Here is a 14078-nt window from a genome sequence, read left to right as displayed (position 1 = left end):
AACCTTTTTGCTAGGTATGATACTCAAAAATAGAAAAAAATATCAATATTTAATCTTGCACATTATAACGGCAGCCAGAATAAGTTATGCTCAAAATTGGAAACTGTCTATTGTCCCTTCAGAGGAGATGGTCATTAAAAAAATTCACAAGTGTGCAGAGATGGACAGCCTGACCAAATTACTAAAAAACAACAAAGATAGTGAATACTACAAAGTTTGGAAGTGTTGGTACGAATGGTTAAAGAAAAAGCAACATTTGACAACTGAATAAGTTATGAAACTATGAAGGACGTGCATTTAATCATAAAGTATTCTGTGAAATTAAAACATTAAAAGAACGAGAAAGGTATTGTAACAAGGTAGATCATGTCAATGTTATGGGGTGAAAGAAAAAAAGAAAAGAAAAATGTAACCAATGCTCAATACCTGCTGCAAAATGTATATATGTATATATATATATATATATATATATATATATATATATATATATATATATATATATATATATATATATATATATTTGTTTATATAGTTATTTGTTTCTTTTTAAATGTTTTAAATATATGAAACTTAAACTTTATTTTAATTTTTTAAAAAATTAAAAGGGGGAGTCCACTTGTGAAATGTGTCTGGGGAAATGTTTGGTATAATTTTGAGATAAATTATACAACAGGTATAAGTTAAATTTGAGAGACAGAATGAGGCTTTCCACTAAACAGAACTAGCATAGAAAATCTGATGTCCATCTTATTAAACACATTTTTGTCACGTATAGTATGTACCTATGTATCTTTTTTATGAATCAGTTTAAACTCAGATCCGTTAATACCATTTTAACATTTCTAAAGACATGAGCTTTAATGGAGATTCTAGTACTTTGGAACTTCCATGAAATTTTCATGTTTGAAATGGCATAGAAAATATTATTTAACTTTTCATAGAAATATGTTATAGGTTTTAACTCTGCTATTTTAATTTTATTAAACAGATGAAAACTAAGAAACAATACAGCTGTAGTAAAGACTTAAAAAGCTCGAGCACTTCACACACACACCGATCTAAGTGTTCCTTTAAAGTAGCCATGTGTGCTTTAGTAATCAATCTTCAAAGTTTTGTTTTGCATTGAAAAGTAAACAAAATAGATTTTTCTCACATGAGAGAATCTTTCTAATTAGTTTCCAAGTCTTTCTCTAAAGCAGTCACCCAGCAATTTGTAGGCTCACAGTTCCAAAGGTTTTTTCCATCTTAAAGAGGCAGTACAAAAAATACACTTCAAAGTTATTAAAAAGATGAGATCAAACCTTGAATCCCTGAAAAGTTTCATTTGTGGCTTAGATTTAGAGCACGATTGAACCTGTGACCTTCAGCTGATTGCAAGAAGCTGCAAAAATGTCGATTTCTGCCATCTATTCACAAAAGTCAGCTGTAGGAGATTACATATGGACTGTCTCTAGAGTTGTCTTTGTTCTAGAGAGAATTTCAGCAGTCTGGTTCTCAGATATCTAACTGCCTTTTCTGCAATAATTCCCCTGTAATCTGTAGAGTGGGAAAAATGTGGGTGTTAGTTTATCTTGCCTCATCTGATGTCTGAATTCTGGTTTTCTTTTTTAGTAAAAATACTTAACAGTCCTTGCAATAAAACAACATCTGGAATGTGTTTGAGTTGAAATTGAATTATCTTAAACTTTGGTTCTTGGCTTATTTATACCCCAAAACAACCGGGATGCCAGGTTACTTTTAATGAATAAATGAAATGAGTGTCCAAAAAAATAGTTTTGGATTTTCAGAAGCACTGAAAATTATTGATTCTGTCTGTCTGAAAAGATGTTAAGTAGCAGCATAGATTCCTTAAAGTTTTGTATTTCTTTTGAAATATGACCATGGAAACAAGCAGATAAATAAGATTTTGTTCAGAGTTAGCCAGAGAACTCCTTTTTGGAAAGAACGAATGTAATACAAGGAAAGTTGTTCTGTTTGCAGTAGTGCAGAAAGAAGAAGAAAAGCGATAATTGAAGAAAAAATTTGATGATGTGGTTCTCTTAGTAAATTGAGAACAATGACCCTTGAAGGACCATAAAGAAAGTGAATGTCAAGCTAATTTATTATTGTTACATTATCTGTCCTAACTTTAAACTTGTCTTACTGAGTTGTTAAATCCTAGCCTGACTATCTGAATAAATCCAACACTGTCAACATTACATTGTTTCTGTCTTCTGTCTCACCTATAATGTTCCATCTATAATATATCACCTATATATCTTCCTAATATCAGCTTACTTAGAATATAGCATCTTTTATACAGGACACTGCTTCTCCCTTTCTTATAAAAGGTCTCTGCCTCCATACTTTTGAAACAAGTGGGCAATCATTACACTTATGATATGTTAATCATTACATTTATGAAATCTTACAGTTAGGTCATAAAAGCAGTTGCTCTTTTAAAGGTTATTCTGGGGTTCTTTTCTGTATCTCTGATCTGTTTAACAATGTCTCTTCTATCCTGAACAGTAGTCATTAATACCATCCTTTATACATTATGAATTTGTTTTATCTTTTTTACAGTCATCTGTGTTATTGGCATAAAATTCCAAAATTTAACAATATGCTGTGTGAAGTATTCCATCGGTTTGAGTTTTCCGTTATTAGATGACTCTTAAGTTCTAACATTTTAAGAATGTGGAAAATCATTGTCTGTATATACTATTTTTCCATACAAACATGCTCCCAGGCCACCTTTTTCAAAACTGAAAAGATACAAATCTTTCCTTATAGCATGAGTTTCCAGCTTCCTAATTAAAAAAAAAAATTGTATTTTTTTTTCTAGCTCTACAGTATCCTTTCTAGAGAATTATATCAAGTATTTTAAGGGTACCTACATTAAAAAGTTTTGAAATGTTGGCTTTTATTTCTTTTTCTTAGTATTTAAAGTCGGGGCTTGAGTGGAAGTTCAACCGTTTGAGAAACCACAATTTGAATTCTTTGAAGTATATTAGGAAACAAATGCTTTTCAACTTTTGTAAATAATTATGGTAGAATTAATTTTAGACAACTGGAAACTAACTGCTCTATTTGTTATTTTTGTCCTCCAGGAGAGCTAGTTTTTATGCATGTCGGCTTGATAAGAACTTGTATGTGATTGGAGGGAGAAATGAAACTGGCTACTTGTCAAGTGTGGAATGTTATAATTTAGAGACAAATGAGTGGCGTTATGTATCTTCCCTACCACAGCCTTTGGCAGCCCATGCAGGAGCTGTACATAATGGAAAAATCTATATTTCAGGTAAGCTGTTTTCTAGGTTCCATTTGATTGACTTGAAAATTTGGTTGAGCCCAAATTTTATTTTAAAAACTGTAACTAATGGAGCTTTTTGATTTATAGGTGGTGTCCATAATGGTGAATATGTCCCCTGGCTCTATTGCTATGACCCTATAATGGATGTCTGGGCTAGAAAACAAGACATGAACACAAAAAGAGCTATCCACACACTGGCCGTAATGAATGACCGACTGTATGCAATTGGAGGAAATCATTTGAAAGGTCACTTTTTAAATAGCAAAATACTGTACTTTTCTGATTTTTTTAAATCAAAAATTGTTTTTTCTCTGTTATCATAGTTAAAAACCTGCCACGAATTTTAGTATCATGCCTCACTAACATTTTGAGGAAAGAAAAATTTATAACACCAGATTAAATAAATGAGTAATGAATGCTTGAGATAATAAAAAAGAGAATTTTCATTACTCAGAATCATGGATGATTTGTCTTCCCTATGAATTCATTGTTACAAACGGATTGTTATTAACCCAAATTCCCTGCAATGTTTGCCTCTGTAAATTATTTTCCATCCTAAGAAGTAATACAAGAGTTCCAAGGAGAAACTCTTTTCTAGATTTCATGAAGAAACTGTAAATATTAAGCTGCCTTTACCTGGGGACTTCTGAATTGGCATAAATACAATTGATCTAAATTAGTTTTTTATTCATGTTAACATTTTATTAATGCTAAAAACATGTATTATGTCTTTGTATTCATATTGCAAAAATATTGTGCTACAATACTGAACAAGTATTGTATATCTAAAATAATTTTGTCTGAGGCATTGTGCCCAGAAAAGGCAAGATTACTTTCAATCTTTTATATGTTCCCCTCCCCTCCCCCAAAAAATCTTGCTCCCATTAATTTAGAGAAAGCACCAGTAACCATCAATTCCTGATTGTTTTTGTTATTTAAAACAGAAGATATAACTTGCAACCTCAGAGATGTATGTGCAAAATTGTTGATTATACTCCCTGGAACTGTTGCAGAAGTTCCCAGCAACTTGTCATTTAATGTGGCAGAAGATAGAAATTATTGAAAAGACAAAGAATAGCAACAGTAATTAATTAAAATGAAGTTTAAATTAAAGCCAATCATGTTCAGCTTTTTTGGCTTGGCTTTTCAGTGGCAGTGTTTAGAATACTACTCCGGAGAAGTGTAGCTTTTGACAGAAAAAACAACCTATTACTAAGTGCATTTAAATAAAAGGGTCATTGAGTTTAATTTTTGTAAAGTCAATCCAAATTTTATTATGTTTTTAAAAAGAATTTCTAATTTTTGGTTTACTTTGGTTTTATTCACAGTTCTCCATTTCATTTAATGCACTACTAAACTTTGTTAAAAGGATTACGTTTATATCATTTTCATTTGGAAAAATGAAATGTATGGGACGGTACAACTATCTAAAAGAAGATATTTCTTTTCAATCTGTGTGATGGATTTGCACTGAAGAATTCTGGACTATAGCCCATAAATGGTTATGAGAGTTTCTGCTAACATATTTTCCTTATGTTAGTATTCTGTACCAATGTTTTTATAGGTAGTCCTCAAGTTATAGCTATTCGTTTAGCGACTATTCAAAGTTATAATCGCATTAAAAAATGTGACGACCAGTCCTCGCCCTAATGATCATTGCAGCAGCGCCATGTGGCATGATCAAAATTTGGCCATTTGGAAACCGCATGTACAGGTAGTCCTTGACTTATGTCCACAGTTGAGCCCAAAATTGCTGTTGCTAAGTGAGATATTCATTAAGTGAGTTTTGCCCTAATTTATGACCTTTCTTGCCACAGTTGTTAAGCGAATCACTGCAGTTGATAAGTTAGTAACATGTTTGTTAAGTGAATTTGGCTTCCCCATTGACTTTGCTTCAGTGGTGGGATTCTGCCGGTTCAGGGGAACTGGTAGTAAAAAAATGCTATTGTTCAGCCGAACCAGTAATAAAAAAACAGCTACTGGTTTGGTTGAACCAGTATTTCTTTTTCTTTTTTTCCTCCTGACGATCAGCTGTTCTGATGATCAGCTGTGCTGGGATCCCCTTCACTGTCTTATTGCTTAGCCCAGGAGGCTTCCCTGGGGCCCAGGAGGCAAAAAGGGTTGTGCTGGTGTGTGTATGCTGCGTGGTCCCCCCATGCTCCATTTTTTGCTTTCCTAGGCCTCAGGGAAGCCTCCTGGGAGCAAAAACGCCCCCCCAGGAGGCTTCCCTGAGGCCCAGGAGGCCAAAAAACAGAGCGCAGGGGGGGTGTTGCACAAAAAAGCCATGCGTACCCAGTCACATGGCCATGCCCACTTAGCCACTCCTACCTAGCCACGCCCACAGAACTGGTAGTAAAAATATTTGCATCCCACCCCTGCTTTGCTGGTCAGAAAGTTAACAAAGGTTACAAAAGGTAATCACATGAACCCGGGACACTGCAACCATCATAAATATGAGTCAGTTGCTAGGCATCTGAATTTTGATCACATGACCACAAGATGCTGCAAAGGTCATAACTGAAGAACAATCATGTTGCTTTTTCAGTGTCAATATAATTTTGAACGGCACTAAATGAACAGGTTGTAAGCTGAGGACTGCCTGTATTTATAGTGGTTGCATCATTCAGGGGTCATGTGATTGCCATTTGTGCCCTTTCCAGCCAGCTTTTGACAAGCAAAGGCAATGGGGGATGCTGAATTCACTTAATAACTGCAATGATTCATTTTACAACCATGGCAAAAAGGGTAGTAAAATCAGGCCTGACTTACTTAGCAACCGTATTGCTTAGCGATGGAAATTCTGGCCCCAATTGTGGTCGTAAGTTGATAACTACTGTACCTGTACTTAGGGATCTTTGGAATTTTACAATTCCTTGCAAGTGACATTGCAACATACTATATTTTTCTATGCACATTAGTATTGCTTGTTTGTTTGATTTGCCTGGTAATATTTTTCTTTTGCTCTGTTTTCAAAACCACCAAATACAAGAAGAGATTACATGTCTCTTACAAAGCACACTGTAAACATCAGAATATTGTCAAAGATAGAATTTACAAGAAATTCCTCAGTGCAAACTCTATGAAGTGAAAAAAAAAGCTTTACTATAAGAATTCCTAATCCCCTTAAACCATGAAAACAAAATATATTGTAGGAGTAGAAATTTTTTTCATCTCATGTTATTATCAGCCATAGCTATTGTAGTTGTTAGAGGTCTGTCATGGGTGCATCTTACCTATCCAAGCTTTATGAGCTGGCAGCCTGACATTAGCACCGGGTGGGGGCTAGATCTTGGAAGGTAAGGAAGGAGAGGATGGAAGCCCATGTGAGCCTTGTGAGAAGTTACAGCCAGGCAAGGTCACCTTACGATATGCAGAGCTGGGAACCAGCACCAGTTACTTGAACAATATACAAGCACCTGATTGGACTTTTGCAGAAAACCGGGAGATGTGGGGGCAACTTTCCTTTGTGTTTGTTTGCATTGGAAAACCTCAGATTCAGCTTATTTTACTGATGTGACCATGTAAGCTTCAGTAAAGTATACTCTTGGCAAAACAAATGGCCAAGAGTATCTTTCTTTGCACTAAATGACTGAGTCATACAGTTGACAAAGTCACTGTATGTTTGCTATTAAGAATGGCCAATAATTAAGAAGTTGAAGTTCAGTACAATATCCTATGATGATGTTAGCTGAATATCAGAGGAAAAATCAAAGGAAAATTTTTGGAATGTTTTATTTTAACAGGCTCATTCCTCTTATTTCTAACAAGTACCTTTTATCCTGCTGAGAAATTATTTTTAATAGTGACCGTAGTCATTATTTTAAGATAAGTGGATTCAAATTATTTTATGAATGTGTGATACAGGTTTTTCTCACCTTGATGTCATGCTTGTGGAATGTTATGACCCAAAGGGCGACCAATGGAATATTTTGCAAACTCCTATTTTGGAGGGTCGAAGTGGTCCTGGATGTGCAGTCCTTGATGACAACATATACCTTGTTGGGGGCTACAGCTGGAGTATGGTATGCATTCATTTGAACATGAAGTCTTAACTAGGTCATCTGGTTATAATTTTATAGCATGCTGTTTATTTACTTAACCAATTACCACAGTTTACCACCACCTATCTCATGGCAGTGACTAAGCATAGAGGATTATAAACAAGACAATACAAAAAACCCTCCTCATTCCATCCTAAATAATAGTGCAAGTGAGAGTAGCAGTACCATAGTAGTAATAACAGAAAACAGCATACATCAGGGACCAAAACATTCCATTTTCAATCCATATACGCCAAAATAAACTAATCTGCCTCCCTCCCCCGAGCTGCTCAGAATTCTGATCCAACTATTTGAGAAAACATCCAGATCTACAGTACCTTGCCAAGGGTCAGGGCCTTCCTGATCTCTAAAGGGATACTGTTTCATAGGGCCAGTGATGTTACACAATTCCAGGTCCCACAAGATGGGATTTTCTAATAGAAGAGACCCAGATCATGCCATCCCTTTGGTACTGATGGGTCAAGCTGGAATGTGAGGAGATAGATAATTCTGCAAATAACCTGGCTGCCTGCCATGTAGGGTTTTATAGTGACATCCAGCATCTTGAATTTAACTGAAACTCACTGGAAACTAATGCACCTCATATTAGACAAATCTCACTAGAGGAGCCAAGAGAAGAGTGTCTTTCCCATAAAAAAAATATGGTGAGACATAAATTACAAAAAACACATTCCGGTTCAGTCATTGCCCAGTTCAATGTGGACCACACTATGTGTTGTTGCTCCTGGGTGAAAATGGGCTTCGGGACCCTTGGCTGAGCAATCAGGGCCAGCAGCTACAGAATTACTGGGAAAAAGCGTGTTTACCCATTGCAAATACAAAATGATTGGAAATAAAGTAATAATCTATTATTACAGATCAAGTCCAGCAAGAAGACAATGTTTGAAACCAGTTCTGGAAAGAATAAAATACAAAATCAGAAATAACAGAACAGAGGTTATAGCAGATCAATGTCAATTTATAATACAAAGTATCCATAGAAGCAGAATTGGAAGAATTGCAAAGGTCTTCCCAATGCAAAGAAATCAAAGCCTTGCCAGAAGTAATTTAGATTGTAGAGGTAAACCAGGGGAAGTCAGTAGATGAAGGCAGCACAGCTATTGCATTGTTTTCATTCCAGAACTAGGCAATCTCTCCTCTGCCTCAGAAAGAACAAAGCTCTCTAGACAAAGAAGTGGAAGAATTGAAACAAAGTGAACATCTAGAATGGCATAAAACAATAGAATAAAGTTGCCTGCATTGAAGCTTGTTCCAAAGAAACAGTTAGCACAAGCATTAAAAGATACCGGTACTGTAATATCAAATATGCAGCAACCAACTCACTGCAAGAAACATTGACTCCATTATGGCCACAAGCCCTGCAAGACATTTGGGTGCAAGGGATATTATCTAGTCATAAAGCTTTCAATCATCATATATATACAAAATATGTAATCTATGCTAGAATTTCTGTAATTACTGCACTGGTGTATTGATTCTTTGTTCTCAATAAGCATTTTTGTAAGTTTCTTAAATCAAGCAGTAGTATTCTTTTGTGTCTAGAAAATACATTACATCTGCCCTGTTGTCCGAAAGGTATCTTATTAATTTCAAGCCCCATTGTCAAAGGGAATATTAGGAATTGTTTTGAGGGAGTATTAGCAAGATAGCAACAACTTGTCTGACCACTGCTGACCTTAAGGAGGTCCCCGAGTCCTGCTGTTTTCCAGTGGACTTCCCATAAAAGGAAGATACTGATGTTAATTGGATTATTTCCCTCAATCATTATTAGGTTCTTATTAATTTTTACACTGACCACTCTGAATCCTAAAATTCCATTGTCATTTTTAAAAATAAAATCTTACAACAATAGCACTCAGACTTATATACTGCTCCATAATGGGCAGCATATACAGCACTTTCTGGGTATTTTACAATGTCAGCATATTTCCCCCAATAATCTTGATCCTTGTTATACTGACCTCAAAATTGGAAGGCTGAGTGATGGAAAGTCTAATGTCTGAAAGGCTGAGTTAGCCTAATGTGTGAGTCGATCTGATGTCTGAAAGCAGATAGTTTGTATGAACATAACACTCTGAGGATTAATACATTGCAGGTTCTTGAATAGCAATAGCACTTAGACTTATACAGACTTTACAGCCTCTCTAAGCAGTTTACAGAGCCAGCATATTTGCCCTCAACAATCTGGGTCCTCATTTTACCGACCTCAAAAGGATGGAAGGCTGAGTCAACCTTGAGCCAGTGAGGCTCGAACTGCCAAATTGCAGACAGCCAGCAGACAGCAGAAGTAGCCTGCAAGTACTGCATTCTAATTACTGCATCACCGTGGATCTTAATATGAATCATGTTACAGTTATCTACATTTTGAGTTGATATTTTTCAGCTAATTAAACAAGCCTCTATATTGTATTACAGGGAGCCTACAAATCTTCTACTATTTGTTATAGTCCTGAGAAAGGATCCTGGACAGAGCTTGAAGGAGATGTAGCTGAGCCACTTGCAGGTCCCGCTTGCTCTACTGTCATACTTCCTGCATGTGTGCCGTACAACAAATAAGTCCTGAAAATGGAGAAGTGGACATTGATGCATTCAGAAAAGGAATGATGGGAGGCATAATTATTTTAAAGAACAATTCTTTGGACCATAGACCACAAGATCCTACTTCTACACCTGCATTTATGGTTGTTGTTTTTTTTTAAAAAAAAGAAACTAAGCAAATTCCCACCTCAGATGAATTGGTATCTTGTCAGAAAAGTAGGCTAAACGCATGGAACACTGCACATGTTGACAGATGGCCATTTTTGATTGATATTTTTCCTGCTGCAGACCCATATATCGATACTAAATTTAAAGAAAATGAACAAGAACATTACTGCACATTCTGTTTTAACTGCATGGAATTGGTGTTGAAGTAACAATGACAGTCCACTTGTAATTCAAAATTGCAGTACTGAAAAGCACTGAATCGCAGAATGGTCTGCTCCATTTCAGTTTTAATCCTTGACTGCTTTACATACTCTGCAAGCGACAAACATCAGAAGAAAACTCAGAGGTAATAATGTAATGCTTCTATTGCAAACAAATTGGTTGACCTGATATACACTTTGCCCTAACATTCTCCTCATTAAGAATTGAAAAAAAGTTATGGCAGCTTTCATGATCTGTGCCAATCTTTAATGTTATTTGCAAGAGTATAAATCCAAAATAACTACTCAAAAAGTTCAAAGATTCTAGTTTTCCTTCTTTCCACAGCATATAAGCATGTACTGTTTAGAAGTGTTTTATAAAAGTTTTGATTAATGTTTAAAATCTTATAATTACAAATGCTATTTTGCAGAAATGGTAAATATTCTTTACTTTTCATTTCCAAAGACAAAATTCAAGCACAGTACTTTTATAACATGAGGATTTTGGTGATATACAATATTAGCAAAGGTTGACAAATTTCCTAATTGTTTAACATTGATATTATTATAAAGTACCCTTATCATAGAATAAAAATATATGCAGGCCTAATTCTGAGAGCTAACATACTAGGGTATGTTCTTGACTAAATCCAATACAGGTAGTCCACAACTTATGACAACAATTGAGCCCAAAATGTCTGCTGCTAAGTGAGACATTCATTAAATGAGTTTTGCCCCATTTTACAATCTTTTTGTCACAATAGTTAAGTGAATCACTGCAGGTGTCATTGACTTTGCTTGTCAAAAGGTTACAAAAAGTAATCACTTGACCCTAGGACACGGCAACAGTTATAAATATGGAGTCAGTTGCGAAGCATGTAAATTTTGATCACATGAGCTTGGGGATGCTGCAGTGAAAATTGGTCATAAGTCACCTTTTTCAGTGATGTTATAACTTTGAATGGTCACTAAATGAACTGTTGTAAGTCAAGGACTACCCGTATAGTTTGCAGCTTCAAGAGCAAAGCAAAACTGAACTGAAAGTAAGGCAGATGATGAGGATAAATGTAGAGTTGGAATCTTCCAGATAGGAAATGCAACACAGAAAGATTTGGGCAGAAAAATACAGAAGGAACATATAGCTTGAAGCTGTCATGTTCTTTATAGTAATTGCTGTCTTTGGAATTGTTCTTTAAAAATTGGCAGCTGATTACCTGCCTATGTTTAATGTCTATTAAGCTGTATAATATACACACACCCAAACAGTAACCTTTGTGAACAGTACATGCAGAATGCAAGACTGCAGAGACTGCAGAATTTTTGTATACTTCCTTTCAACTATTGTGTGTTGGGTGCCATCCCTGCCGTTTTAAATATTTAAATGTGGGTACAACAAATATTGTAATTAATCATATCTTAAGCTTGGGGATGAATGCTTGTAAATCTGCATTTCAGAATGGAAACAGATGTGATATAAAAACCTAGTGGCTCCCCCTAAGCTATAAACAATGAATCAGATGCTGGGTTTTGATCTGCCTTTCTCACATTCTTCAAGTGAGCGGTCTGTTCCTTTTTATATTACAAAGAATTCATGAAAAGGATACAAACAATAATTTTTGAATGATGGAAACAAGCAGGAAGAGAGGAAACAAGCCGGAAGAACAGTCAGAATATGGAAAGCTGCTTCATATAAAATCAGACCTCTAGTTCTATCTTGTTCAGCACACTGATCTATCACTTGTATCCAACTGATATCTTCAAACTGGGACTGTGGTTGAGTTAAGGATCAAAGTCTGTTGGAGATTTTTAGAAATAAACAAAATGGTCACTAATTTTTGAGCTTCTTCAACTTACAATAGCTCACGCATGCAAGGTCTCTTCCTCTCTCCCTCTCTTTCCTCCCTCCCCCCTCTATTTCTCTCCTTCTTTTCCTGTCCCTTAAAAAAATTGGAACAAGGTTCAGATTTGCTGTCCCCTGACCCAGAACTCAAGACTTGGATTGAACAGTGTGCATTGCCACGAAAAGTTTGATTTTGATCTATACCTACTTTCACATTTTCCACTCTTATTTCCCTATTTTGATACGGAATGTTTTGATATCCCATTGCCTAACTCAGGGGTGTCCAACCTTGGCAACTTTAAGACTTGTGGACTTCAACTCCCAGAATTAAAGTTACCAAGGTTGGACACCCCTGGCCTAACTGATGCTCAGCATTCTCAGGCCATTGAGCATTATTGGTCTTTTGGTTTTGGGGGAAATTAGGGGTTTCTTTGACTTACCAGATAATGTTCAGGAACATCACAAAAGAAAGAGGAGTATTGTCCTTGTACTGTCCAATATTTGAACTTCAGTCCTTTGATTAATTCCACTGAGCAGCTAGATTTACCTTGGGGGAGGGGGGACAATATGGGTTCAGCTCCAAAATGGATGTTTGTCCTCACTACTAGGTTGAATTACATATACATATATATTTACTTAGAACTAATAGGAATTTAGACTCATCTATATTTTGTTTAGGCTTTGAGCAATGAAATTCCTTTCTCCTATTCTCAAGGCTTAGATTAAAATATAGCAGAGTATGCAAAACCTTCCACTGCTGGAGTCAAGATTTAATCATATACCTAGTTGAGACAACTGGCTTTGCCCTGTGGTCTAAGAATCCCATACCTTTGTTAGGCTGAAAAATAGGACCATTTCTCATCAATACTATACAAAAATTGGAGGGTATGTTGCTTCTATCACTTCTTCCTTCCACTGGAATCAACTGAGGGCCCTTGCACTATGCAGTTCTCTTGCTTAGGACTCAGGAAGAGTAGACAAAGATTGGGATTGAGTCATAATATAAATAAATAGATATATCTTGACTTTCTTGGGACTCTATAAACATCTCATTTCAGCAGCTTATAACAAGCCATAGATGATATTTTTGAACTCCAGTGTTCAGTACAAATCCTAAATTCATGTAGATTAGCACAGTTTCTGGAAATTAAGTGAACTCGTGGTATGTCTGTTTCAAAGTCTAGCTTGTAATTTGTATGAATATTGTATATTCGAAAATGCAAGGCAAAACATAACTTCAAATGGGATACAAATGCAAAACATATAAATAGGCAGAATAAAAGAAGTAATTTACTAGATAATTTTCCATAAGGTTTGGGCTATTCAGAAAATATTAAAAATAAAAATTCATATGTGTTATACCACTACGCCATGATTGTTATTATTACTACTATTATTACTACCTGTAATTTTTTTTACTAATGTTTACTCCAATTATGCTATATAATTTCACCAAAATTGGCTGGGTACTGCCTTACCCAGGTAACAAATCATTTGTTGAAGGAATTGTATCTAAAGGGGAAAAGGGAAAACAATAACATTGTTCATAAATTCATCAAAATTAAAATATTTATCCTGGAACTTCATTCCATTTTTGCTTACGTTGTGGAAATCAGATAGATTGTATTTATTTGTGTTATTCAATTCAAATAATTTTTGTAAAATAATACACTGTGCAATCATCAATTGGGTGAAGGGATGGTATTTAGAAATATATATCTGTGTATATAAATATGTGAAAAGGAAGCCTGTCACAAACACTACATTAGAGAATATTTTATGGCATTCAAAAAAAAAAAAGTCAAACACTGAACATGATCATGTGCCACTGATAAATGCCACTTTAAGGGATAGGGATGGGGGGGGGTCTTGTCATTTAAAATTCTTTTCTAAGAAATATAATTAAAGAATTTATGAGTATTATATGTAAATCTTTTTAATTCTCTAGAAGGCATGACCAAGGAAATCATACAAGGCAC

The 14078-nt window shown here is 35.4% G+C and overlaps 1 protein-coding gene across 1 annotated transcript in view; it reads left to right on the top strand.

Moving 5' to 3' along the window:
• Nucleotides 1-10085, top strand: part of KLHL14 (kelch like family member 14) — an 88279-nt gene extending 78194 nt beyond the window's left edge. The window contains exons 5-8 of the mRNA XM_026699141.2: nt 3090-3280; nt 3380-3538; nt 7157-7314; nt 9769-10085. Of these exons, the coding sequence (XP_026554926.1) occupies nt 3090-3280; nt 3380-3538; nt 7157-7314; nt 9769-9909 (649 nt within the window). The 3' untranslated portion in view covers nt 9910-10085. The remainder of the gene's footprint in view (nt 1-3089; nt 3281-3379; nt 3539-7156; nt 7315-9768) is intronic.
• Nucleotides 10086-14078: the final 3993 nt, after the last annotated feature.

This window comes from Pseudonaja textilis, chromosome 3 (assembly GCF_049901715.1).
Source record: "Pseudonaja textilis isolate UNSWEBS1 chromosome 3, rPseTex1.2, whole genome shotgun sequence".
In the NCBI taxonomy this organism is placed as follows: domain Eukaryota; kingdom Metazoa; phylum Chordata; class Lepidosauria; order Squamata; family Elapidae; genus Pseudonaja; species Pseudonaja textilis.
This window is presented reverse-complemented; position numbering and strand designations above follow the sequence as displayed.